The sequence below is a fragment of the Oncorhynchus clarkii genome, chromosome 30 (genome assembly GCF_045791955.1).
Source record: "Oncorhynchus clarkii lewisi isolate Uvic-CL-2024 chromosome 30, UVic_Ocla_1.0, whole genome shotgun sequence".
NCBI classification, from domain to species: Eukaryota; Metazoa; Chordata; class Actinopteri; order Salmoniformes; family Salmonidae; genus Oncorhynchus; species Oncorhynchus clarkii.
The window spans coordinates 12176339-12204146 of NC_092176.1; the positions used below are offsets into that span (position 1 = coordinate 12176339).

The window sequence follows — 27808 nt, forward strand, 5'->3', positions numbered from 1 at the left end:
ATGACTGGAACCCTGCTGACTCTGGTTCCGCTCTGTTGCATAGCGGTAATGTCTATTTCTTTCTTATGTAAACTAGGAAATCAACTGGAGAGAGAAACAAGTTCACCATTTTCAGTGTTCTTTTTGAGAAATTCATGCTTTTGTTGATAGACCTGATACGTTTCAAAGGCTTAACACAGCTATTCATTTGACTGATTATTCTGTTTGTTTCTATTTTGAGATTATTGGATAAGTACACATCAAGGATATTACATGTCTATGCCATAGCCAACAGAATAAAGCAAAGTAAATGTTTCCTCTATGGTAGGTGTTGTGTGAATGTGAGCCAACTCAGCCAGGGCTAGACAGAGGAGAGAGGGGCTCAGATGGTGAGTTCTGGAACTGCCAATCACAATCTGATGCACAATGCTTGAAACTCTTTTGTATGCCAAGGCTATTCCATGTTGTTTCCATAGAGATTTGCTCAAAGAGATGACAGAAGTGTTCCTGTAAAGTATAATATCCACATGTGGACTGATCCATGCCTATTTGTGGTTGTGTGTTCCTGGTGTCATATTGACAGAGGGCAGCAGTATGCGCCTGGTCCATCAAACATCAGACTGGGTGTTCCAGCTGGTCAATGTGTCCCTGGCCCTCTCCCAGGCAGGGAGCTTCTGCAGGGGCCAGTTCAGCTCCCTCACCACCCTGGGCCAGCCTGAAGACGAGGAGGGAACCCTGGAGCTCATCAGGCAGGCAGGCCTGCAAGGACCCATGTGGGTCAGAGACCCCAACAGGCCAATCAGCAGGTCTCTGGCCCTTGCCAAACAGTGTGAGTTTAGCAACTTAAACACCTAGAGATGTAGGATCATAATTTGATCACTCTTTTGTTGCTGATAATTGTCCTTCACAGCAGGAAACGCAAACTTGTAGTGTATTTGATTTTTAAAAAGGCTACTAAAGTTTGTCATTTCCACTTTGAAATTTCAGACTTGATTTGCCCTAATGGAAAAATGTATCAGCCCCTACAAAAATGTCCATTAATTATAATCCACATAATAATTCACATTTCCAATTGCTGCAGGATTGTTTTCCTGCTGTAGAAAACTGGCTCAAATTAAGATCTTACATCTTTATGTCCTGATGCCATATTGCATGATGATCTGTACTTGGGTGTTGTGGGTTAGGCTTATGGTTAGGGTTAGCGTTGAAAGTGATCCCCTCCTGTCTCTACCTGTTCAGATGTGTTGTTCCAAGCCCTGAACTTCCCCAGGGACTCCCAGGAGGGCTACGGCCGTGTCAACATGACATTCCCGGCCCTGCCAGCTGTGAGCGTGTGTGTCCGCGTGCAGTGGGACCCCCAGTGGTACCAGGTGTCCACCATGTACTCTTACGCCGCGGCCGTCTTCACCAACGAGTTCCAGCTGCGCGGGCAGTTGGACGGGGCAGGACGCATCTTGCTGGCGCTCATTGTTCATGGGCAGCACCGCCCCTACAAGGCATCCTTCCCCAACGATGGCGCCTGGCACCACCTCTGTGTCACCTGGCTCAAGACTGACGGCCACTGGGCCATCTATGTGGACGGGGAGAGGGGGGACATGGGCTCCGGGTCTGACACCCCCAGGGACATACATGGAGATGGCATACTTATCCTGGGGCAGGATCAGGACTCGTTTGGAGGGAACTTCACCGAGCCCTTTGTGGGGAATATCACAGATCTGAATGTCTGGGACACAGCCTTGGAGCAGAGGCAGTTCCATGCCCTGAATGGCTGCTCATCTTTGACCCAGGACGCTATCTTTACCTGGAGTATAGATAATATGACCCGTCACCCAGTGGTCAGAGAGGTGCCAGCCATGCTGTTCTGCCCAGGTGAGACTCCACCTACAGTCACACAGAATTGAGATACCCCTACATAAAATCTAGCTATAATCTGATCAGCTCTTTTCTATTGGTTGATCTTTTGATTCCAGGTTGGTATATTTTCAGTTTTGGTTGAATTGTCAACTTAGTTGAATCTTTGCCATAACTTACCGTCAGCCATATTGTTTCACCTGCCCCCTTGCTCCTATCGAGGTGCTTCCCATTTATGAAGGATTTGCTCACACATAAAATTCAGCTCACGTTATTTGGGTTGCCTCCTGCAGGTTTTGATCAGAATGTTGGTCTTTCGATTCTTTCACATCGCCTTTCAATGATCTTATGGTACGTCCTCTATAGGACTTTCTATGGCAAACCTACAGCCCTTCTTCCAGACCAATCTGTTTCTATTACTCATCCAATACTGAGGCAGTGGTGGTTGTTCCCAGTCTCCCATCAGTTGGTTGTTTGAATCCTTCTGGGTGATTTACCTCGAAAGAGGCCAGTTAACCCAGTGGCTGTCTGCCTTAACACATCCAGGATGTCTGTCTGAGAGACATACATGGGGGAGAGGAAACTGTTTAGCGTGGTTCACTGGCTAACGGCCATGTGGAGGGCAGAGGGAGGGGAATTCGCGCAAGCATGAGGTCTGCTTTACGAAGAGAATGGAGCTCTACTTAATAGTGAAAACCAATCAAATGTTTAACCGTCATGAAAAATGTCATTGCTGTGTGTAACAAGGGAATTGACTCACAATGGAGGGGCTTTTTGCCAGCATACATTCTCAGTAAAAACACGGTCAAATCAATTGGAAGGAATTGTCTACGTTTTCAAAGGTTGTTGAATATGTGGAATATGAAAGTATAATAGTATTGCACTTGTAAATTGCTATCGATTTCAACAAAGTTATGTTAGGCTACAGCATGCTGAATTAAACCAAAAACTTAGAGGACTACTGATGTGTGTGTGTGTGTGTGTGTGTGTGTGTGTGTGTGTGTGTGTGTGTGTGTGTGTGTGTGTGTGTGTGTGTGTGTGTGTGTGTGTGTGTGTGTGTGTGTGTGTGTGTTTGTGTGTGTGTGTGTATGTGTGTGTGTGTGTGTGTGTGTGTGTGCGTGCGTGCGTGAGCAGCGGTCCACAGGCATAGGGAGATGCAGGGCTGCAAGACTCTGGAGGGCTGGTCTAGCCAACAGCTCCCCCTGTATGACTCTGCAGACTGCTCCACCACACTGCCCTTCATCTGCAGGACCAGCAGGGGTGAGTCAACCACTACCTAGACTGCCACGACCTACGACCAGACCATTACTTACATACTGTAACGAACATGGCTCTTTACTGTACACCCATAAGTTGTCTATTTCTGAACAGACTAGTGAAATTCATTTTGCATCACATTAGGGAAACTGACTGAACATTAATATTTGTGACTTTGTACAATGCTAGTAACTACCGTCACCAAACATCAGAGAGGAACCAGGGACTGTCTTTGACACGACTGTTTCTTACAGAGAGCTATGTTAAGATGAAGGAGTTCAGTGAGTTTCATCACTCCCATCCTAGTCCCTTCATGCACCACCTCATGCAGATCTCCAATGGAACGCAGGTAAAGACTGATTACTATAAATCATTTGTTGCCTGTCTGGATTAGGACATCTCCATCCTCTGCGGTGTATGTGTGGATGCGTGCGTCCCCGCGTGCATCTATCTGTGTGTGTGTATTAGGGCGTGGAGGGTGTGATGGGGGGGCAGCCAGGGATCCAGATGAGCTGGGGTCAGGCGTCCAGTCTGCTCAACATGTCCAGGCAGGCCCTGGAGGACACCAGGGAGGGGCTGCAGCCTGGGGACATGCTGTCCCTGGTCCAGCTGCTAGCGCGGGCTGCAGACGTGCCCACAGACACGGCCGCGGAAGGCAACGACAGCCTTGCCACCATCAGCGCCGGGGAACTCAGCCACACCTTTATCACTGTGGCTGATAGCCTCATCAGCCAGGACAACGCCCCCAAGTGGCAGGCCATCAAACAGGTACCAATCAACTATTCAAATGTATTTATAAAGCCCTTCTTACATCAGGTACCAGAGGCAGGCTAAAACATTGTCTGGGATACGGTGGCGGTATTGCCGCCAAGGTGTTGGGAATATAAACAGGACTACTGGAGTGTTTGGTATTTTGGTATTTTATTAGGATCCCCATTCGCTGTTGCAAAAGCAGTATCTACTCTTCCTGGGGTCCACACAAAACATGAAACATGACATCATATGGAGTGTAGCAGAATTATTTGAGCATATCTCCACTAGAGGGCAGTAAGATCAAGTGGATACTGTGAATGAGAAACTATCAAATGAATGCTTACGCTTGGCTAGATAAGTGTACTTGTACAGAGCACATAGGGTTGAATCTTGATCAAACTTCATCGCAGATACACTAAATTGAATCATGTCATGACAATAAACAGGTCTAATTTGTATATTGTAAGCAGCACTTTTTCACAGACTATTATGATCTCTGGTCATGTTTAAATGTGTGTGAACATTTTGAAGATAATATCCATTATTGTCTTTGTTGAATGTTCTTTAAAGGAGCACAGTGAAGTGTGTTGTGCTATTATGGTTAACATATCACATCCAAAACAATTACTCAGACATGTCTAACATTGTACTTCATATAAACCGCAAGTATTGCAAGTCTATGTATCCTAGTGCTAGGCATTTGAGAAGCATTCATATTGTTGCCGAGATTTTGCCTCCCACATTTCACCCACCTCCCCTCCCCCAGGCCTTTCTACCCTCCAAGGTCACAGCAGTACAGCACAGCCAGGCTGAATGTAGTAGAGCAGCTAGAGGACTGAAACATCCACATAGCAATGCTTCACCCACAGTCTCTGCTCTATCCAATAACCACAGCCAGGAGTCTCCTGACCACCTGACCAAACTCTGGGTCCTAGTTATGGGCTTAATATTCTGGTTAGATCACGTGGTCAGGTGAAACTCCTGGCCCTACCAATGACTAGTGTATCGCCATGATTAAACCCCATTCCCTTATCCCCACCCTGTGCCCCAGGTGGTGAGTGGACCGATGGCTGTGGTCAAGAGCATTGACCGCATGGTGACCAGTCTGAGCACTCAGCTGATGACGGAAACGGACCATCTACTTATCCATAGGTCCAACATCAGTGAGTCACTTAGTAGAGTGCAGTGCATTCTCTAGAATGTTAGTGTGTTCTGTGAGCTGCTGAAAGGCTGAAAGAGCGAACCGACCATAGAATTAAGCAATGAGGCCCGAGGAGGTGTGGTATGTAGCCAGTATTCCACGGCTAAGTGCTTTTGTTACGGATACAGGCCTTAGCCATGGTATATTGGCCATACACCATACCTTTAATGACAACATTCCTATCCACAGTGGCTCTTCCTCAGGTCCCAGCTGGTTGATAGCAAATAGGAACATTTAGTGTCCAGGCCTTTCTGTCCTTTCCATGTTTACTCATTAGCACTTTTTTGTAGGATGTGCTGTTGTTAGTACAACCATTCCTCTTACAATAGTATTCTGTTCATTCCACTGAGAATATGTCTTTATGTGATTCAGAACTGGAGATTCAGCAGCAGAGTCTGGGAGAGGGATCGAGCGGGCCTAAGTTCTGTGGTCCAGACGTAGAGAGCGTCACCAACATAGACTGTATCTCAGTCCCCACGCAGAACATGCAGAATCTCCATGACAACGGTGAGAGACAACCCTGAGAGTGTCCGTATCTCATCTGCACTCCTTCAGCCATGGCCTAGTGCTTTACAGTCTCAACCATGCATTCCGCATTCCAACAGTAAACACCTAGTGAAGAAGGATTCTATTCGAAATACCACACATTTATCAAGCAGTGTTTTATCAGCACATCCCACTGGGCACACCATGTCATTTCAATGTGGATAACTGGCTCATTTTTGGTTGAGATGTTGATCAATGAGATTACAACCTACATTCACCCACTCAAAACTAAAACGTAAAGTTTGTTACATTTCCAGTGTGTTGTCACCATGCTTTCAACCATCTAAAAGCACAACCAAATTGCAATGGAAAAACAATGTCAGATTATTGGGTTGCTTGTCACCCACTGCACTTTCAACCATGTAAAATCACAGCAAAGTTAAATGGGAATACAATGTCAGATATTTTGTTTATTTATATAACAGATTAATGTGTTATCACTGTGCTTCATCTAATAGCAAAACTAAATGAACGAGATTGCATTTGAGATGACGTTAAAAGTACATGGTGCAAGTGATCAATGCCTTTTGAGATTCTGCACAGATTATTGCAGCAATTGTGAAGATCTCCACAGACCTGCGACAACCTATCCATGTTATCTTGAACCTCCACACTTTATATGATGACATAAGAAGACATTTATAGTTACAGTAACTTCAAAATGTGGCCATGGAGGTGTTACTCATTTTAATGTTGAATGTTATTTTAGTTTGTAATATAGGCTATTTACTGTATTACAAAAGTAATATTAAATTGTGTTTGGTTCGACAACCTAACCTAATATCAACATTTAACCTCTTAAAGTTCGGATCCTTTTTGTCAATGTAAAAACTGGTTGTCAGGAAGTTAATGAGCAATTTATTTTATTTCAAAAGTGATTTTGAATTGTGTTTGGTTGTCAACGCAATCAAATATCAACATTTTGAAGGATATTTATATTCTGTATATATATATATATATATAGTTCCATCTGTGCCAATGGCTTTAATTCCAGTTCGTCTACAAATGAATAATGGGTATGTTGAATTTTCGACTCCATCTGCAGCAAAAATCGTTAAAGAACTAAATCATATCAAACATTAAATGCACTTTGAATAAGGTTTGATGGAGACGTGAATACAACCTATCAATTATTCATTTGTTTACAAAGTGGAATTAAAGTCAGACCAAGTCAGTGGCACAGATGGAGCTATCCAAGCAGAAGATCAAGTATCAGTCAAAAGTTTGGACACACCTACTCATTCAAGGGTTTTTCTTTATTTTTACTATTTTCTACATTGTAGAATAATATTGAATACATCAAATCTATGAAATAACACATGGAATCATGTAGTAACCAAGAAAGTGTTAAACAAAGCAAAATATATTTTATATTTGAGATCCTTCAAAGTAGTCACCCTTTGCCTTGATCACAGCTTTGCACACTCTTGGCATTCTCTCAACCAGCTTCATGAGGTAGTCACCTGGAATGCATTTCAATTAAAAGGTGTGCCTGGTTAAAAGTTAATTTGTGGAATTTCTTTCCTTCTTAATGCATTTGAGTCAATCACTTGTGTTGTGACAAGGTAGGGGTGGTATACGGAAGAAGACCAAGTCCATATTATGGCAAGAACAGCTCAAATAAGCAAAGAGAAATGACAGTCCATCATTACTTTAAGACATGAAGGTCAGTTAATCTGGATAGTGCAGTTGAAAAAACCATAAAGCGCTAGTATGAAACTGACTCTCATGAGGACCGACACAGGAAAGGAAGACCCAGAGTTACTTCTGCTGCAGAAGTTCATTAGAGTTACCAGCCTCAGAAATTGCAGCCCAAATAAATGCTTCACAGAGTTCAAGTAACAGACACATCTCAACATCAACTGTTCAGAGGAGACTGCATGAGTCAAGCCTTCACGGTCGAATTGCTGTAAAGAAAACACTACTAAAGGACACCAATAATAAGAAGAGACTTTCTTGGGCCAAGAAACACGAGCAATGGACATGTTTGAAATCAAACAGAACCTGAAACTCTAGGCCTAGTGTATAAGTTGAATTCTGTGTTGAATTGAAACAATAGCTGTTTATGAATTTGGCACAGCAGGTATCCTAGTGGTTAGAGTGTTGGGCCAGTAACCGAAAGGCTGCTAGATCGAATCCCTGAGCTGATAAGGTAAAAATCTGTTGTTCTGCCCCAGAATAAGGCAGTTAACCCATTGTTCCTAAGCCCCAGAATAAGGCAGTTAACCCATTGTTCCTAGGCCATCATTGTAAATAACAATTTGTTCTTAACTGACTTGCCTAGTTAAATAAATAAAATAGAAAATTCTATATAGGCCTAAATAGCATTGTTAATGATATATGAGTGATTAAGTATGTTTACATTTCAGTTGCTCTGTTAAACCTACCCTTTAGAATGATTTCCATAGCAACAATGAATCTATTTAGATTTTAAGTGGATATCTCTCAACATTCATTCTCACGATAGCACATTGGTAATAGTCAGTGACAAAATATCGAAGCTAAGCAGGGCTTGGCTTGGTTTAAACCCTGGATCGGTAGATAGATCCATTTTCCAGTAGGAGGTGCTGCCCAGACAATTCTTTTATTTTTTGATAGCAAATATAATGTTGAAGATCTGACGTTGATTGAAGGGTACAAATTCAGCATATTTTATACAAGGTTTGTCTATGCTGAAATTTGGTTACCATGATGACATAATCCTGTGGTTGAAATTTCACCCTCAAAACAACAGTTTACAATGATTACTTTTTTAAAATGTAATGTATTTTTAACGAAGATTCCACGTCACAATAAGTTGACAAATGACGTTGAAACAACATCGATTCACCCAGTTCATGCCCAGTGGGATATGCACTAATACAGACCGTATGTATTCATCCATTTGCACTCCCGAGGCCTACTCATTACAATCTATATTAACTGGCTATTGTGAGACATAACGTTGATCTGTGTTTCCACTTACTGCTGCATTGCTAAGCTGTCTAGTGTTCTTAGAAGAGAGAGACACATAGTTTGGTTAGTGGAGATATGGATGTTGATGTTGTATGAGCAGGCTTCCAGAAGGTGACTGTGGTCAACACGTGGTACAGTTCCCTGCGGCCTCTTTTCAACGCGGAGGAGAACATCACCATGATTCCCATCGTCACCGATGGCATCCAGAGGTATGGAAGATGAGAACTTCTTTCAGACCAAGGTCACATTCAGTAGGCACGAAGTAAGGAGAAATCATTTGAAACAGGGCGAGTAGTTTTGTTCATGAATGACTGTAGATTTTAATCAGTCCCTTAAGAACATTCATTTTCATTTTCCATGAAGACTTTTTTTTCCCATTAGTGCCTACCGAGCATGATCCAGTGTTGATATCCAGTCTTATGTGTGACTACCACCTTATGGCCTGTGCTGTGCTATGTGTGTCAGGTACCTGGGCACCATCCTGGGCTCCTCTGTCATCTCTACTACAGTCCTGGGGGACGGACAGCCTGTCAGCATGGCTGTGCGCTTCCAGCTCCAACACAGATCTCAAGTAAAGACCTCAGTGTCTCACACTCACATGGACTATATTCCTCTATGCACTATATACCTGCCTCTTCCACAGAGAATATGATACTGAATATCCCCCTTGTTCTCCTTCATAAGCCTGTCCTTTACCGTGTGTTGTGTGAAATTGTCCTTTTCCATCGATTGCTTTAGAATTCTGCAGGGACCGTGTATGACCCAGTCTGTGCATTCTGGGACTTTGATCTGATGTGAGTATCATGACAGCAAATTCTCATTATGTGCAGCAGGTTGATGTTTATTGGGATGAGTCTTGTCCTGGAGGCAGAACTGAGCGATTTCCTCTAGAGGGCCAGCTGGAAAGTGAAAATTGGCTTTATTGTATAAATGTGCTTTTTGGATTTAATTTAAGATTAGGGTTAGCAGTGTGGTTAAGGTTAGGGTTAAAATCAGATTGTATGACTTTGTGGCTGTGGCTGCTAGTGACCACTCTGCAGAGCTGCCTCCAGAACAACATTCATGACAAAAAACAGTAACCTGCTTATATCTATAGAAATCAGATTTATTCGTGTAATGGTTACCATACATTGTTATGAAACTGTTGTACCCCTCTAGGCCAGAGGCAGGTGGGTGGTGGTCTACTAAAGGCTGTGAGGTCATCTCTAAACACTACGACTCCACTGTCTGCTTCTGCAACCACACCACCAACTTTGCCCTGCTGCTGCAGGTCTATGAAGTCCAGGTAAAGGTCCATTCTACCCTCCACAATTCCTCACATTCCACATTGTGAAATAGTACAATAGAGAACAGTCAACAGACACTTATAGTCTGTATAGTTCAGTAGTCATGCCTGGGAACCCCAGAATTATAATGTGACAACTCCAAAACATGTCAAAAAATGGGAAGAAACTTTACAATGCCAAAAAATTATTTACTCTTTAAAATAATGTTATTAATGAAAATATTGAATTCATATTTTGATAAACGATTTGGAAACCGTTCTACATGCCAATAAGTTGAATACAGGTCTTGGAGGGAGTTGTCACACGATCATTCCCGGGTTCGAGGGCATTATCGCTGTTATAAAACGGTTATTAATTCAATGTTTTAAATAAAGGCCTCTCAAGTGGCACCGTGGTCTAAGGCAGTGCTAGAGGCATCACTACAGACCCGGGTCCGATCCCGGGCTGTGTCGCAGCTGGCCGCGACTGGGAGACCCATGAGGCGGCCACAATTGGCCCAGCAATTGGATATCATGAAATTGGGGAGAAAAGGGGGTAAAAAATAAATTAAATTAAAAACATTATTTTAAAGAGTAAATTCGTTTTTGCATTGTGAAGTTGCTACACAAGTGGGCTGGTCGTTAGTTATTTTCTTATGTTTTGACCCAGTCGTTAATTCTAATAATTCATTCAATGTTGCTATGCTAAACAAATTATTGGCATGTAGCTAGCTAGCAGAGATTCAATGATGATGAGAGGGAAGAACTTCAATAAAGAATGAATTAATAAATATCCAATAGGCCACTAGCTGAGCTAACCAAGCTAGTTGGGGATGTTAATAGTGACATTTCCGTTGATGGCACATGAGTGGAAGAACTGTCCATGGTCCTGGCGATGGTTGGTGACAGCCAGTGCATTCCTCTTCTTTCCTGGCACGGGAGAGATTGCATTTGTAAAATAATACATTGTTGAACAGGTCGTGGAGGCAGCCATGTAGGTTTATACAACCCCCGACTGTTGCAAACCAAATAGTAGCATGGAAAAATAGTTTATGAATTTCCTGCCTGTGTTGTGGACCGTGGAGATATGACATTAACACGTTATGGTATTTTTCGGGAGTTGTTGTCCCACAACTCCCGCATATCAGCCAATCAGCATCCAGGATCCAAACAACCTGTTTCATAGTTAAGCAATAAGGCCCCAGGAGGGTGTGGTATATGGCCAATTTACCACGGCTAAAGGCTGTTCTTACGCACGACGCAGTACTTTTTCTACCATTGCTGGTTACCAGCGTAATCAGAGCAGTAGAAAAAAAAAAAAAACGGCATACCCGTGGTATACCACGGCTGTCAGCCAATCAGTATTCAGGGCTCGAACCACCCAGTTTCTAATCTCTGACAAATACCTACCCATGTGTGTCTGTGTGTCAGAGGAGTCCAGAGAGTGAGAGAGCCCTCCAGGTCATGACGTTCATCGGCTGTGGAGTGTCCCTGTGTGGCTTACTCTTCACCTTCATCCTCTTCTTTGCTGTGGGGTGAGTAATGCCATGCTCCAGCGAAGAATCTACTAGCTTGTGGAGGCTACAATACATCTGTCTGTTTGAATGATTCACTCTGTCCCATACATCACTTCTCTTTACTATGCTGAGCAGACAAACTGCTGCTGTGTTTCCTATGACTGTATAATGACTGACTCACAGTCGGTTTGTCTGTATGTTGGTCTGACCTTGATCATCTCTCTGTGTCCCTCTCCACTGTCTGGCCTGGTGTGGTGTGGGGGCAGAGTTCCTAAGTCTGACCGCACCACTGTCCACCTGAACCTGATCGTGGCTCTGGGGATAGCTGAGCTGCTGCTGATGTGCAGTGACTGGGCCTCTGCTAACGAGGTGGGACTCTTTACATGGCTGTGTCTGTCTTTAAACATCTCACTCTCTGTATATGGTCATGGGTACTATGGACTAGAAGAGGGCACAGGGTCAGTTGTGTCAGTGATCCAGGAGTCTGTAGGCTTTTAGCTGCTTCTGTCGTTGAATGTATGATAGGACTCCATTCTCTTTTCTGGATTATAGTACTATATGTGCATTACTTTCTATTGTTTTTGAGCCCGTGCCACCATGTAAGAGTAAGTGGTGGACAGATATCTATGGCGATGGGAACCATGTCAATGCCATGTCCCTCCTGTCCACTAGGGGGCATGTCTGCTGGTGACGGCCCTGCTGCACCTCTTCTTCATGGCCTCCTTCTCCTGGATGCTGGTGGAGGGGCTGCTGCTGTGGAGTAAGGTGGTGTCTGTCAACATCAGCGAAGACCGCCGGATGAAGATGTACTACGGCATTGGCTGGGGTAAAACACCATGCAGAATCACACCTCACTCCGCTAAGATATTCATTATTAAATGATACTATACAATGTTCCCTTACGTTCCACACAGGATTCATCCACTCACATAAGACCTTGGCCTATATGCTATAGTACATAGAAGCATTGTTTGGTAAGAACTCGGTGCGGTCTGGAACACCACTCATCTAGACCAAAGGTTGTGTTCCTACTGACCCCATTGAAGTGTGTGTGCATTCAAAAGCTTAACACACTCATGATGATGTTTTCTAAGATGCCCAGATATACCAGCCAGCTGTCTGAGGTGTTCACCTGTTCAGACTAAATAGAATGGCTGGGGAATGGACAGTTGGTGTCTTCTGTAGTCCCTGGCTCTGTACCACAGCAATGTAAACTCTCTTCACTAAAGACATGCATGTGTTGTATGAATATAAGAGAATTGTTGAATTAAAAGCAAGAAATATTGTGTTATTTTTGCAGGTCTGCCTGTTGTGATTGTTGGTGTAACCTTGACGACATCCCTGGACAAGTACAAAGCAGACAGTCACTGTTGGCTCAATGTCGAGACTGATATGATTTGGGCTTTTGTGGGACCTGTTCTTTTAATCTTGGCCGTATGTAGCTTCACTTCACTTATTTACTGTGTGCGTGCCTGTGTGTGCGTTTCTGTGTGTGTGTGTGTGCTTGCATGTGATGTTTACTAATGTGTCATACATGTGTCATACGGCAACAATATGGCATGTCCATCGGTTGTTCTGAGACTTTGGGTACTCCTAGGTCAATGCAGTGGTGCTGTGCCGTGTTGTCATGGTGACGGTGTCCAGCGCTCGTCGTCGCGTGAAGAAGCACACTCCCAGTTCAGCATCTAAACTCCACACCTTTGACCTGACCTGGTGAGTCCCCACACTATAGCCCATTCTCTCTCTCTCTCTCTCTCTCTCTCTCTCTCTCTCTCTCTCTCTCTCTCTCTCTCTCTCTCTCTCTCTCTCTCTCTCTCTCTCGATATACATATATATATATATATACAGTTGAAGTCGGAATTTGACATACACCTTGGCCAAATACATTTAAACTCAGTTTTTCACAATTCCTGACATTTAATCCTAGTAAGAATTCCATATCGTAGGTCAGTTAGGATCACCACTTTATTTTAAGAATGTGAAATGTCACAATAATAGTAGAGAGAATGATTTATTTCAGCTTTTCTTTCTTTCATCACATTCCCAGTGGGTCAGAAGTTTACATACACTCAATTAGTATTTGGTAGCATTGCCTGTAAATTGTTTATCTTGGGTCAAACGTTTCGGGTAGCCTTCCACAAGCTTCCCACAATAAGTTGGGTGAATTTTGGCCCATTCCTCCTGACAGAGCTGGTGTAACTGAGTCAGGTTTGTAGGCCTCCTCCGTCGCACACGCTTTTTCAGTTCTGCCCACAAATGTTCTGTAGGATTGAGGTCAGGGCTTTGTGATGGCCACTCCAATAGCTTGACTTTGTTGTCCTTAAGCCATTTTGCTACAAGTTTGGAAGTATGCTTGGGGTCATTGTTCATTTGGAAGATCACGGGGGCATTGTCATGCTGAAACAGGAAAGGGCCTTCCACAAACTGTTATCACAAAGTTGGAAGCACAGATTTGTCTAGAATGTCACTGTATGCTGTAGAGTTAAGATTTCCTTTCACTAGGACTAAAGGTCCTAGCTGGAAACATAAAAACAGCCCCAGACCATTATTCCTCCTCCAACAAACTTTACAGTTGGCACTATGCATTGGGGCAGGTAGCGTTCTCCTGGCATCCACCAAACACAGTTTTGTCTGTCGGACTGCCAGATGGTGAAGAGTGATTCATCACTCCAGAGAATGCCTTTTCACTGCTCCAGAGTCCAATGGCGGCAAGCTTTACACCACTCCGGCCCACGCTTGGCATTACGCATGGTGATCTTAGGCTGCTCAGCCATTACACATGGCGGCTGCTCAGCCATGGAAACCATTTCATGAAGCTCCCGATGAACAGTTATTGTGCTGACATTGCTTCCAGAGGCAGTTTGGAACTCAGTAGTGAGTGTTGCAAACGAGGAGAGACAATTTTTACACCCTACACACTTTAGCACTCGGCGGTCCTGTTCTGTGAGCTTGTGTGGCCTACACTTTGCGGCTGAGCCGTTGTTGCTCTTAGACGTTTCCACTTCACAATAACAGCACTTACAGTTGTCTAGCAGGGCAGATATTTGACTAACTGACTTGTTGGAAAGGTAGCATTCTACTGCCAATGTTTCTCTATGGAGATTGCATGGCTGTGTGCTATATTCTATGCACCTGTCAGCAATGGGTGTGGCGGAAATAGCCTAATCCACTAATTTGAAGGAGTGTCCACATACTTGTAGTGTATCTCTTCCCCTCTCTCTCTCTGCTCTCTCACTCACAAACACACGTGTCATGAAAACGTAGGACACATAAATTGTATTTCGAGCCTGACTCAACCCCAACATCCAACCCTTGGTGGCTTTTCACGGTATGCTTTATATGTGTGAGATACAATGAGACAACTCCAGTGAGGGGTGAGTCAGAATGAGTTTCCTTTGAAGCGCAATGGAGTAGGAGGTTTTCAAATCCACAAGTGACAGATCCACACAGACAAACTGAGCAGAGGTGACTGTGTGAGAATGAGGTAGTTTTTAGTTTGAAGTAGTGGGAGTTGTATGGGTCTTATCAGCCTACCACCTGGTCCGAGAGAGAGAGAGAGAGAGAGAGAGAGAGAGAGAGAGAGAGCTTTTCACTGAGCTCATTGTCTGCTTAATGTGGACTCTAAACAGGGACCCGGGCCTAGGGTTCAGTCCTGGCTACCTGCGGAGACAAGATAAATACATGTGTATTGTACACCCTGCTGATCTATGAACGCCAAGAGCGTATTTCATAATAGATTTATGAAATTCTATTTTCTGTTTCATTCATCGCCTGTTAATTTGCTTGTAAAGAGAGTGAAGGAGTAAGCAAGTCATCTCTGCCCCCTCCGCAGTCGATCTGTTCCCTGTAAGAATGTGATGATGTCACAACATTAGAAGGAAGACTCAATTGAAAAAGAAAAGAAGAGGAACTGCTCACTTTGACCTTGTGGACATAGTTCAGTGTGAACTCAATCTCCTGGCCCCTGTGCAGCAAGACGACGGCAACAGCAGTTTGAACAAACAACCTCACAAGGCAACATTAAAGTTATTTCACGTGTAAGCATATAACAGATTAAAGGGATGATTGTAAAGAACGAAGAGCACGGCTGCAGTGTCCTGTGAACTTTTCTGTCTATGTGAGGATGAATACATGATGGTAATGTTTGTGCTCCAATGCCATCGAAGGTCCTCTGTGTATTATGCTTTTTGTTGCATTTCTTTTGATATTAAAGGACAGGTTCACTTTTTTTTAACCAAATCTGTATTTTGGATATAAATGGTATGTTATAGACGGTGTTATGGTGAGTGAATGAGGACCCAAAAGCGAACTAACTTAAACAGAGCTTCTTTAATAACCAAACATAGGTAGGCTCAGATAGACCGGCAGATTCCGACAGGACAGGACAAGGTTACAGCAAACATGACGATAGTCTGGCTCAGGCATGAAACACAAACAAGAATCCGACAAGGACAGGAACAGAAACAGAGAGAGATATAGGGACCTAATCAGAGGGAAAAAGGGAACAGGTGGGAAACGGGGTGAATGGGTAGTTAGAGGAGACAAGGAACAGCTGGGAGAAAGCGGGGGAGAAAAGGTAACCTAACAACGACCAGCAGAGGGAGACAGGGTGAAGGGAAAGGACAGAGACAAGACACAACATGACAGTACCCCCCCACTCACCGAGCGCCTCCTGGCGCACTCGAGGAGGAAACCTGGCGGCAACGGAGGAAATCCTCGATCAGCGCACGGTCCAGCACGTCCCGAGAGGGAACCCAACTCCTCTCCTCAGGACCGTACCCCTCCCAATCGACAAGGTACTGGTGACCACGGCCCCGAGGACGCATGTCCAAAATCCTGCGGACCCTGTAGATGGGTGCGCCCTCGACAAGGATGGGGGGGGGGGGGGGGGAAGACGAGCGGGGGCGCGAAGAACGGGCTTAATACAGGAGACATGGAAGACCGGGTGGACGCGACGAAGGTATCGCGGAAGAAGAAGTCGAACTGCGACAGGATTAATGACCCGAGAAATACGGAACGGACCAATGAACCGCGGGGTCAACTTGCGAGAAGCCGTCTTAAGGGGAAGGTTCTGAGTGGAGAGCCAAACTCTCTGACCGCGACAATATCTAGGACTCTTAGTTCTACGCTTATTAGCAGCCCTCACAGTCTGCGTCCTATAACGGCAAAGTGCAGACCTGACCCTCTTCCAGGTGCGCTCGCAACGTTGGACAAAAGCCTGAGCGGAGGGGACGCTGGACTCGGCGAACTGAGATGAGAACAGCGGAGGCTGGTACCCGAGGCTACTCTGAAAAGGAGATAGCCCGGTCGCAGACGAAGGAAGCGAGTTGTGGGCGTATTCTGCCCAGGGGAGCTGTTCTGACCAAGACGCAGGGTTGCGAAAAGAAAGACTGCGTAAGATGCGACCAATAGTCTGATTGGCCCGTTCTGCTTGACCGTTAGACTGGGGGTGAAAGCCGGAAGAGAGACTGACGGAAGCCCCAATCAAACGGCAAAACTCCCTCCAAAATTGAGACGTGAATTGCGGACCTCTGTCCGAAACGACGTCTGACGGAAGGCCATGAATTCTGAAAACATTCTCGATGATGATTTGTGCCGTCTCTTTAGCAGAAGGAAGCTTAGCAAGGGGAATGAAATGGGCCGCCTTAGAGAACCTATCGACAACCGTAAGAATAACAGTCTTCCCCGCTGACGAAGGCAGTCCGGTGACAAAATCTAAGGCGATGTGAGACCACGGTCGAGAGGGAATAGGAAGCGGCCTGAGACGGCCGGCAGGAGGAGAGTTACCGGACTTAGTCTGCGCGCAGACCGAACAAGCAGCCACGAAACGACGCGTGTCATGCTCCCGGGTGGGCCACCAAAAACGCTGGCGAATGGAAGCAAGCGTACCCCGAACGCCAGGGTGGCCGGCTAACTTGGCAGAGTGAGCCCACTGAAGAACGGCCAGACGAGTAGGAACGGGAACGAAAAGAAGGTTCCTAGGACAAGCGCGCGGCGACGGAGTGTGAGTGAGCGCTTGTTTTACCTGCCTCTCAATTCCCCAGACAGTCAACCCGACAACACGCCCCTCAGGGAGAATCCCCTCGGGGTCAGTGGAGGCTACTGAAGAACTGAAGAGACGAGACAAAGCATCAGGCTTGGTGTTCTTAGAGCCCGGACGATAAGAAATCACGAACTCGAAACGAGCGAAAAACAGCGCCCAACGCGCCTGACGCGCATTAAGTCGTTTGGCAGAACGGATGTACTCAAGGTTCCTATGGTCAGTCCAAACGACAAAAGGAACGGTCGCCCCCTCCAACCACTGTCGCCATTCGCCTAGGGCTAACCGGATGGCGAGCAGTTCGCGGTTACCCACATCATAGTTACGTTCCGACGGCGACAGGCGATGAGAAAAATACGCGCATGGGTGGACCTTGTCGTCAGAGAGGGAGCGCTGAGAAAGAATGGCTCCCACGCCCACCTCTGACGCGTCAACCTCGACAACGAACTGTCTAGAGACGTCAGGTGTAACAAGGATAGGAGCGGATGTAAAACGATTCTTGAGGAGATCAAAAGCTCCCTGGGCGGAAACGGACCACTTAAAGCACGTCTTGACAGAAGTAAGGGCTGTGAGAGGAGCGGCCACCTGACCGAAATTACGGATGAAACGACGATAGAAGTTCGCGAAGCCGAGAAAGCGCTGCAGCTCGACGCGTGACTTAGGGACGGGCCAATCAATGACGGCTTGGACCTTAGCGGGATCCATCTTAATGCCTTCAGCGGAAATAACAGAACCGAGAAATGTGACGGAGGAGGCATGAAAAGTGCACTTCTCAGCCTTCACAAAAAGACAATTCTCTAAAAGGCGCTGGAGGACACGTCGAACGTGCTGAACATGAATCTGGAGTGACGGTGAAAAAATCAGGATATCGTCAAGGTAAACGAAAACAAAGATGTTCAGCATGTCTCTCAGGACATCATTGACTAATGCCTGAAAGACAGCTGGAGCGTTAGCGAGGCCGAAAGGAAGAACCCGGTATTCAAAGTGCCCTAACGGAGTGTTAAACGCCGTCTTCCACTCGTCCCCCTCCCTGATGCGCACGAGATGGTAAGCGTTACGAAGGTCCAACTTAGTGAAAAACCTGGCTCCCTGCAGGATCTCGAAGGCTGAAGACATAAGAGGAAGCGGATAACGATTCTTAACTGTTATGTCATTCAGCCCTCGATAATCTATGCAGGGGCGCAGAGACCCGTCCTTCTTCTTGACAAAAAAAAACCCCGCTCCGGCGGGAGAGGAGGAGGGGACTATGGTACCGGCGTCAAGAGCTACAGACAAATAATCCTCGAGAGCCTTACGTTCGGGAGCCGACAGAGAGTATAGTCTACCCCGGGGGGGAGTGGTTCCCGGAAGGAGATCAATACTACAATCATACGACCGGTGTGGAGGAAGAGAGGTGGCCCTGGACCGACTGAACACCGTGCGCAGATCGTGATATTCCTCCGGCACCCCTGTCAAATCACCAGGCTCCTCCTGTGAAGAAGAGACAGAGGAAACAGGAGGGATAGCAGACATTAAACATTTCACATGACAAGAGACGTTCCAGGAGAGGATAGAATTACTAGACCAATTAATGGAAGGATTATGACAAACTAGCCAGGGATGGCCCAAAACAACAGGTGTAAAAGGTGAACGAAAAATCAAAAAAGAAATGGTTTCGCTATGATTACCAGAAACAGTGAGGGTTAAAGGTAGCGTCTCACGCTGAATCCTGGGGAGAGGACTACCATCCAGGGCGAACAAGGCCGTGGACTCCCTTAACTGTCTGAGAGGAATGTCATGTTCCCGAGCCCAGGTCTCGTCCATAAAACAGCCCTCCGCCCCAGAGTCTATTAAGGCACTGCAGGAAGCTGACGAACCGGTCCAGCGTAGATGGACCGACAAGGTAGTGCAGGATCTTGAAGGAGAGACAGGAGTAGTAGCGCTCACCAGTAGCCCTCCGCTTACTGATGAGCTCTGGCTTTTACTGGACATGAAGTGACAAAATGACCAGCAGAACCGCAATAGAGACAGAGGCGGTTGGTGATTCTCCGTTCCCTCTCCTTAGTCGAGATGCGGATACCTCCCAGCTGCATAGGCTCAGCTCCCGAGCCGGCAGAGGAAGATGGTAGTGATGCGGAGAGGGGGGCAACGGAGAACGCGAGCTCCTTTCCACGAGCTCGGTGACGCAGATCAACCCGTCGCTCAATGCGAATAGCGAGTTCAATCAGGGAATCCACGCTGGAAGGGACCTCCCGGGAGAGAATCTCATCCTTTACCTCTGCGCGGAGACCCTCCAGAAAACGAGCGAGCAAAGCCGGCTCGTTCCAGCCACTGGAGGCAGCAAGAGTGCGAAACTCAATAGAGTAGTCTGTTATGGATCGATTACCTTGACATAGGGAAGACAGGGCCCTGGAAGCCTCCTCCCCAAAAACAGATCGATCAAAAACCCGTATCATCTCCTCCTTAAAGTCCTGATACTGGTTAGTACACTCAGCCCTTGCCTCCCAGATTGCCGTGCCCCACTCACGAGCCCGTCCAATAAGGAGAGATATGACGTAGGCGACACGAGCAGTGCTCCTGGAGTAAGTGTTGGGCTGGAGAGAAAACACAATATCACACTGGGTGAGGAACGAGCGGCATTCAGTGGGCTCCCCAGAGTAACACGGCGGGTTATTGATTCTGGGCTCCGGAGATTCGAAAGCCCTGGAAGTGGCCGGTGGATCGAGGCGGAGATGGTGAACCTGTTCTGTGAGGTTGGAGACTTGGGTGGCCAGGGTCTCAACGGCATGTCGAGCAGCAGACACTTCCTGCTCGTGTCTGCCTAGCATCGCTCCCTGGATCCCGACGGCTGAGTGGAGAGGATCCGAAGTCGCTGGGTCCATTCTTGGTCGGATTCTTCTGTTATGGTGAGTGAATGAGGACCCAAAAGCGAACTAACTTAAACAGAGCTTCTTTAATAACCAAACATAGGTAGGCTCAGATAGACCGGCAGATTCCGACAGGACAGGACAAGGTTACAGCAAACATGACGATAGTCTGGCTCAGGCATGAAACACAAACAAGAATCCGACAAGGACAGGAACAGAAACAGAGAGAGATATAGGGACCTAATCAGAGGGAAAAAGGGAACAGGTGGGAAACGGGGTGAATGGGTAGTTAGAGGAGACAAGGAACAGCTGGGAGAAAGCGGGGGAGAAAAGGTAACCTAACAACGACCAGCAGAGGGAGACAGGGTGAAGGGAAAGGACAGAGACAAGACACAACATGACAGACGGGTTGGTTGTTTAGTAACTATTAGTTTGTTGACAACATGTAAACTACATTTTGTCTCTGACAAAACATACAAATATTTGCACAATGAGCACTTCTCTCAAATACATTGTTACAGTTGTTGGTTAGCTAGCTAGTGAATTTGAGCCATATTAGCATAGACATGACATCAGTCAAAACACCTCAAAACATTACACGGTGTCAAGAACAAGATAAATCTACCTGAAATGAGCCACCTACGATTCTCCACATGGAAGATTCTTGTCATTGTTGCTAGCTATCTGGCCATGCAGAATCCCAACAACACACAGCCTTTTGCCTCATTGAAGTGCACGCATCGTTTTCGTGACGTTTTCCAGACACCAGCAATAGACTTTCTCATGCTCGTTCTGCAGTTGCAGGGGCACAGAGAAAACATGATCAAAGGCTCCAAAATCTGCCAAATACTTTAAAAAAAAAAATGTATACCCAAAACATTTATCTGGACACTTTAACATGCCCTTTACTTCCAAAATACATGTTTTACCTGTCCTTTAAGCAGGACAGAATGGCTCTTACACTACTTGAGAGGAATTTATAGAAGGGAAAAAACATTTAAAGTCCTAACTTCCAAATCAGAGCATATACAGTGAGTGGACAAAACATTAGGAACACCCTCCTCATATTGAGATGCTACCCCTTTTGCCCTCAGAACAGCCTCAATTTGTCGGGGCATGGACTCTACAAAGTGTCGAAAGAGTTCTACAGGGATGCTGGCCCACCATTCTTGATACACACGGGAAACTGTTGAGTGCGAAAAACCCAGCAGAATTGCAGTTCTTGACACACTCAATCCGGTGCAATTGGCACCTACTACCATACCCCGTTCAAAGGCACTTAAATCTTTTGATTTTTTTGACTTTTGACTTTCACCCTCTGAATGGCACACAGACACAATCCATGTCTCAACTGTCGCGAGGCTTCAAAATCCTTCTTTAACCTGTCTCCTCCCCTTCATCTACACATCTACACTGATTGAAGTGGACTGAACAAGTGACATCAATAAGGGATCATAGTTTTCACCTGGATTCACCTGGTCAGTCTATGTCATGGAAAGAGCACTTGTTCCTAATGTTTTATACACTCAGTGTACATATTATTATTATTATGTGACATTTTGAAAAACTGATACGGAATTTAAATTGAATCCAGTCAAATCAAGTATAGCTGTGGTTTTTCCAAACCATTTAATTGTGTGCAGTTATGCAGGATTTTCACTTAATATAAGCGTGCAGGTTTGCGTACGTCAGTGTGTGTGTGTTCATGTGGGTTGGTGTGTGAGTGTGGGTGTTTTCACTATACTGACAGTATGACTTCTGTAGGGCTGTGACACGACCAGTCCTTATTCTACTGCCGGTGCTGGGCCTGACCTGGCTGTGTGGAGTCCTGGTGCACCTCTCCATGGTGGTGGCGTATGTCTTCATTGCTCTCAATGCCTTTCAGGTGAGCAAAGCACCCATAGAAAGATCATTGTATGTAATTGTTTCAAGATAAACTGAGAGTGAGAGAGACAGAGAGGAGGGAGGTGGGCTTGCTGTAGATAAGCAGAGTTGGGCTGCAGCAGGTCCAGTGGAGTGGTGGGTGTGGTGTGGCGTGCGTGTGTGAGTGAGTGAGTGAGTGCGCGTATGCGTTTGTGTGGGGGAGAGGGTGGCTCAGAGTGGGCCTTTGAAGGACAGGTCATGGCAGGGCTCCGGGGTTCTCCAGGCTGACCCATCGCCAGATTTACCTCCACCTCCCTTCCCATCATACCCCTGATAAGCCCTGTAAATCAGCTGGAGGTACTCTGGACTTCCCCTCTATTCCTCTCTCTCTCTCTGCCTCTCTCTCTTTCACTATCTCTCTCTCTCTGTATATCTCTCTCTCTGTTTTCCTGGCTTTCTCTCTTTCTCTTTCTCTCAGGAACTTCAAGCACGGTTGTTAATTAATGTGAATGCGCTGGCCGCTGGCCCCGGAGTACCCCTCAAAGAGATGCTAGTTAATTTAGATTTACTGAGGTTTCATCCAGAAGAGAGGGCAGAGGAGATAAACCTCAGTCTTCCTCAGAGCGGAAAATATACTTATAGAAACAACCCACTGTTCTCACCAAGCAGGAAGAAGTTGGTCATCATCGTACAATCAGGGACTTCTATCTACACAGCCTCATCAACAAGTTGTCTAACGCACTAAAGCCAGGATAAAGCACATATTGTAGGTAGTCTACAGCCATGGGTAATATATTATTGTCTGTCCTTCCCTTTCTGCAGGGCCTGTACATATTCTTGGTGTATGCGGTTTACAATAGTGAGGTAGGTTTTCAAAGAACTCTTTCAGCGAGGCTTCTTTCTCTCCGAATGTGGTTGTCCATCTGTGGCATGCCAACCACTTGACGCTGCCAAATACGTCAGTGGGTGTACAAGCTATTGATGGTATTGTCTGCTTTTCTTAAAGGTGAGGAATGCCATTAAGAGGATCAAAGAGAAGAGGAAAGCCTTGTCTTTCACGGTGAGCCAAAAAGCATACAGCGACATCCTTACTAACATTTTCATGTTCCAACTGGAGAAAAACACTATGCTAATTCAGTATGCACATGCTTTGAATCCACAATCAGACAGCTTCATCTAAACAGTTCCACACATTTTTATTGGTTGTAGAACTGTTCACAGCCAATCAGCTTCCTGCCATCCCAGAGGAGTCCGGCCCAGTCGTGGACACACAGTCTGCCCCGTCCCTCCAGCCCAGAGACCAGCAATACCTCAGGCCCCGGCAGCACCACCTCTACCTCACTGGTCATCAAGAACGGTAGGAGAGGCAGAATAGGGTGGGTGGACCTGGGGCTGGAGTGAGGCATGGGCTGTGGTGGCTTGGGTCAGGTTAGATGGGTTTGGGTAGGTTGGGTTGGATTGGGTTAGGATTGGGTAGTGGTGGGTTGGGTTGGGATTGGGTAGTGGTGGGTTAGGTTAGGATTGGGTTGGGTTGTGGTGGGTTAGGATTGGGTAGTGGTGGGTTGTGGTGTGTTAGGATTGGGTAGTATTGGGCTGGGTTGAGTTAGAATTGGGTAGTAGTGGGTTGGGTTAGGATTGGGTAGTGGTGGGTTGGGTTAGGATTGGGTAGTGGTGGGTTGGGTTAGGATTGGGTTGGGTTGGGTTGTGGTGGGTTAGGATTGGGTAGTGGTGGGTTGTGGTGTGTTAGGATTGGGTAGTATTGGGCTGGGTTGAGTTAGAATTGGGTAGTAGTGGGTTGGGTTAGGATTGGGTAGTGGTGGGTTGGGTTAGGATTGGGTAGTGGTGGGTTGGGTTAGGATTGGGTTGGGTTGGGTTGTGGTGGGTTAGGATTGGGTAGTGGTGGGTTGAGTTAGGATTGGGTAGTGGTGGGTTGGGTTGGGTTGGGTTGTGGTGGGTTAGGATTGGGTAGTGGTGGGTTGTGGTGTGTTAGGATTGGGTAGTATTGGGCTGGGTTGAGTTAGAATTGGGTAGTAGTGGGTTGGGTTAGGATTGGGTAGTGGTGGGTTGGGTTAGGATTGGGTAGTGGTGGGTTGGGTTAGGATTGGGTTGGGTTGGGTTGTGGTGGGTTAGGATTGGGTAGTGGTGGGTTGAGTTAGGATTGGGTAGTGGTGGGTTGGGTTGGGTTGGGTTAGGATTGGGTAGTGGTGGGTTGTGGTGTGTTAGGATTGGGTAGTGGTGGGTCGTGGTGGGTTAGGATTGGGGAGTGGTGGGTTGGGTTAGGATTGGGTAGTGGTGGGTTGTGGTGGGTTAGGATTGGGTAGTAGTGGGTTGTGGTGGGTTAGGATTGGGTAGTGGTGGGTTGTGGTGGGTTAGGATTGGATAGTGGTGGGTTGTGGTGGGTTAGGATTGGGTAGTGGTGGGTTGTGGTGTGTTAGGATTGGGTAGTGGTGGGTTGGGTTAGGATTGGGTAGTGGTGGGTTGTGGTGGGTTAGGAATGGGTAGTGGTGGGTTGTGGTGGGTTAGGATTGGGTAGTGGTGGGTTGGGTTAGGATTGGGTAGTGGTGGGTTGTGGTGGGTTAGGATTGGGTAGTGGTGGGTTGTGGTGTGTTAGGATTGGGTAGTGGTGGGTTGGGTTAGGATTGGGTAGTGGTGGGTTGTGGTGGGTTAGGATTGGGTAGTGGTGGGTTGTGGTGCAAGGCGGTTAGTTGAGTCATGCAGTCTGGATATTACACTCAGGTGTTCTACACCACCTGACATGAATTCCATTAATACCAGGAGAATAACTGGTGGGATTTTGCCTTTTTGTCTTTCAGAGAGTTATGGAAAAGAAAGTAGTTTTGTGAGCTTCTCCTTGAAACCAGCATCAGGAAACCAGGTATGTTTGGTATTAAGCATCTAAAGAGCCCATATCCACCTATTAGGCCTACGATCACTCCTAAATGGTTCATTGTGTATTTGAGAATGCTGCTCCATCTCCAACACATCAACATGTCTGTTTTACTTTCCCAGGTGGTTCAACTGACTGCTTTCAAGCCTTCAGGTAATTTCACAATTTCCTTGACAGTGAATCTGACTTAAAAATTCTTAAAAATCTAACATGCTTGACCACTCCGCTCGCATCGCGTGCTTTGCAAAATAAATGTACACATACAGTACATGTTATTCACTCATTTCACCCACACTGCTCGCATGCGTCAACGAGCGTCTGCGTAGCCAGGCGTTAAAAAAGAACTTGGTTCTATTTGTGACGCTTGATCCGCTGCAAGTCCCGCCTCTCCCATCTCATCATTGGTTTTTAGGAGCATACACCCACGTGGGTGATTGAAAGATGAACTGAGGTCTACACTCCAGTCCAGTTGGTAGTGGTAATGCACCTTAAAGTTGGTTGCCAAACACTATATAAAGTCCAAAGAAGAAGAATCCTGAAGGAGGAGACATTACTAGAAACAAACTCAGTTTACACTTTTATCTGTGGATTAATTGTCAGAGTAGAGGACCTTGTGCATTTCAGGTAAAATAACAACCCGATGTTTATATCCCAGGACAAATTAACGAGCAACAGCAAGCTAGCTAGCTAAATTAACATAAATGTTTAATGCATTTCAACCTGTCCTCAAATTAATATAGTTGGTTCAGAGTTAGTTTTTTGATATTTCAACTTGCGTGTCCTGATCGTGTCTGGTGTAGGGGTCTGGTCAGCATGTACACTGTTGGGGGGAGGAGGGGGTTCTAAGCTGACATATGGAATTGTTTTAAGATGGATGGATCATTTAGCTATTTGATTTAGAATTTTAGGACCCCTTTAGTTATTAAAAATATATATATAAAAAATGATTTGAGAAAATATTGAATTTGGCCTTTAATACTAAAGCCCAGAGAAACGCATTGAATAACACATACATAAATGGAAAAAACATGTATCATAACAAACAAACCTTTGATGTGTTTGTCCTATATCTCGGAAATATAAGAAAGGTCAGGAAATATTTGTAGTTTGTTTTTTACTTATATTTAACCCTTTATTTGGGGTAGTCACAAAACAATTGTCATACTTCCATTCATTCTTTTAAACCAGTACCGGTAACCAGGTGAGAAACACCGCTCTGGCTCTGCCACCGTTCACCGTACGACATCGGCGGATGCGCGGTGGATTGAGCCGCAACCAATGCAACAAAAAAAAGCAGATTGGGATGTTACTCACCGGTGCGTCAATTGACTCTTGGGTTATTCAGCTTGGTTTATTAAAGATAATGTGGCTGACACACATAGAGTAAGGAACCAGGCTACATTGCTGACAATTCCGTCGTAATTGAATTCCCTTCAGTTAGTATCTTTTCTTCAGATTGAAAGTATTTTTTGACTGGACTATTACTTTCCCTACATGTAATAACATCAGGTGTGAGTTCTGTAAACATATGGGCAGCTCTCTTTGGCTCGTTGAAGTGGGCCAAGTCACTTCACCATGTGTCTAATCATCAGAAAGGTTGAAGGCTTTTTTTCTCTGTTCCTTTTGCTTGTCAGAACATTGGAAGACCTCATTTTCCTCATTAGTTAGACAATCAGACTACAGCCGATCATCCACTCAAACACCTGCTCCCACAGAGGGACTGTTTCACACGCACGCACACGCACACAGACAGACAGACACATTCAATCAAGGTTCTGTGTTGGGACAATACTGAAGGTTTTGTGAGGTCTAGTCTGTAAGGATTCAACCATTTATAGATGTTCTGTGTAGTTTCCTTTTTGCAAAGAAAGGAACATGTATTATATTAGACATAAATAATACGATGATAGAATAATACATGTTTTGTTACTCTTCTGTTACTACAGGCTGCTGATGGAATTGGACACCAAGGCACATGTATCATATAAACTGGTGGAAAGAAAGAAGAATTGCACAGTGAATATCACAAACAGATACACACAATAGATACATCTACTCTCATACACATATAGTAGTAGATAGTGTAAATAGACACACACACACACACGCACGCACGCACGCACACACACACACACACACACACACACACACCCTACATACAGAATTAAAGACTCAAATATGTACTCGCAAGCACGCACACACATACAGAGTGTGTGATGCAGGAAGCGTATTTTAGGAGGACAGCTCCTCCTCCACAGTGCCCCAGGGTCAGGAATCATCTGCTGTTTATGAAATGGCTGTTTTACAGAGGCAACACAACGTTTGTCGTGTGCATGTAGATTTCAGTTTAATTTTCTGTTGGAGAGTGGCTGATCACACCTTCAGGCTTTTTTACAATAATATTTGTGTGTGTGTGTGTGTGTGTGTGTGTGTGTGTGTGTGTGTGTGTGTGTGTGTGTGTGTGTGTGTGTGTGTGTGTGTGTGTGTGTGTGTGTGTGTGTGTGTGTGTACTTTTTGTTTTTACAGACATAACTAGACAGTAGTTATCACTGTAAACTGGATATAAACCTTTGAATCTAGGATTAAAGGGTTTTACTACTGTAAGAAATCATATGACCAGACAACAAGATTGTGTTGTCAGTGTGAGAACGTGGATAGTAGGATGACAGATCATCTCATAGATCAACAGTATTAGATAGTAGAGATCGGCTGCTGACTTACTGTGGACTGACTGGGCAGCCCACAAAGAGACTTTATGAAGCCTATCACCTGTTGTCCACCTACTGTATCACCAGACAACCACTATGTGTATTTGAGGCTGTGCTAGTTGCAGCTTGGCTGTCTCCCCA

General features: G+C 45.6%; 1 protein-coding gene across 1 annotated transcript; it reads left to right on the forward strand.

Annotated features, from left to right (window-relative positions):
• On the forward strand, positions 1 to 26976 carry LOC139389717 (adhesion G protein-coupled receptor D2-like). The gene is made up of 25 exons (XM_071136624.1): positions 1 to 45; positions 308 to 368; positions 563 to 808; positions 1219 to 1848; positions 2965 to 3090; positions 3342 to 3436; positions 3556 to 3855; positions 4892 to 5003; positions 5414 to 5548; positions 8643 to 8751; positions 9008 to 9113; positions 9281 to 9336; positions 9701 to 9827; positions 11238 to 11341; positions 11590 to 11692; positions 11996 to 12149; positions 12624 to 12757; positions 12921 to 13036; positions 21974 to 22094; positions 22895 to 22936; positions 23079 to 23132; positions 23282 to 23429; positions 24886 to 24947; positions 25082 to 25112; positions 26906 to 26976. Exons 1-25 carry the CDS (start codon positions 1 to 3, stop codon positions 26911 to 26913), a joined length of 3225 nt encoding a protein of 1074 aa, XP_070992725.1. The 3' UTR covers positions 26914 to 26976.
• Positions 26977 to 27808: the final 832 nt, after the last annotated feature.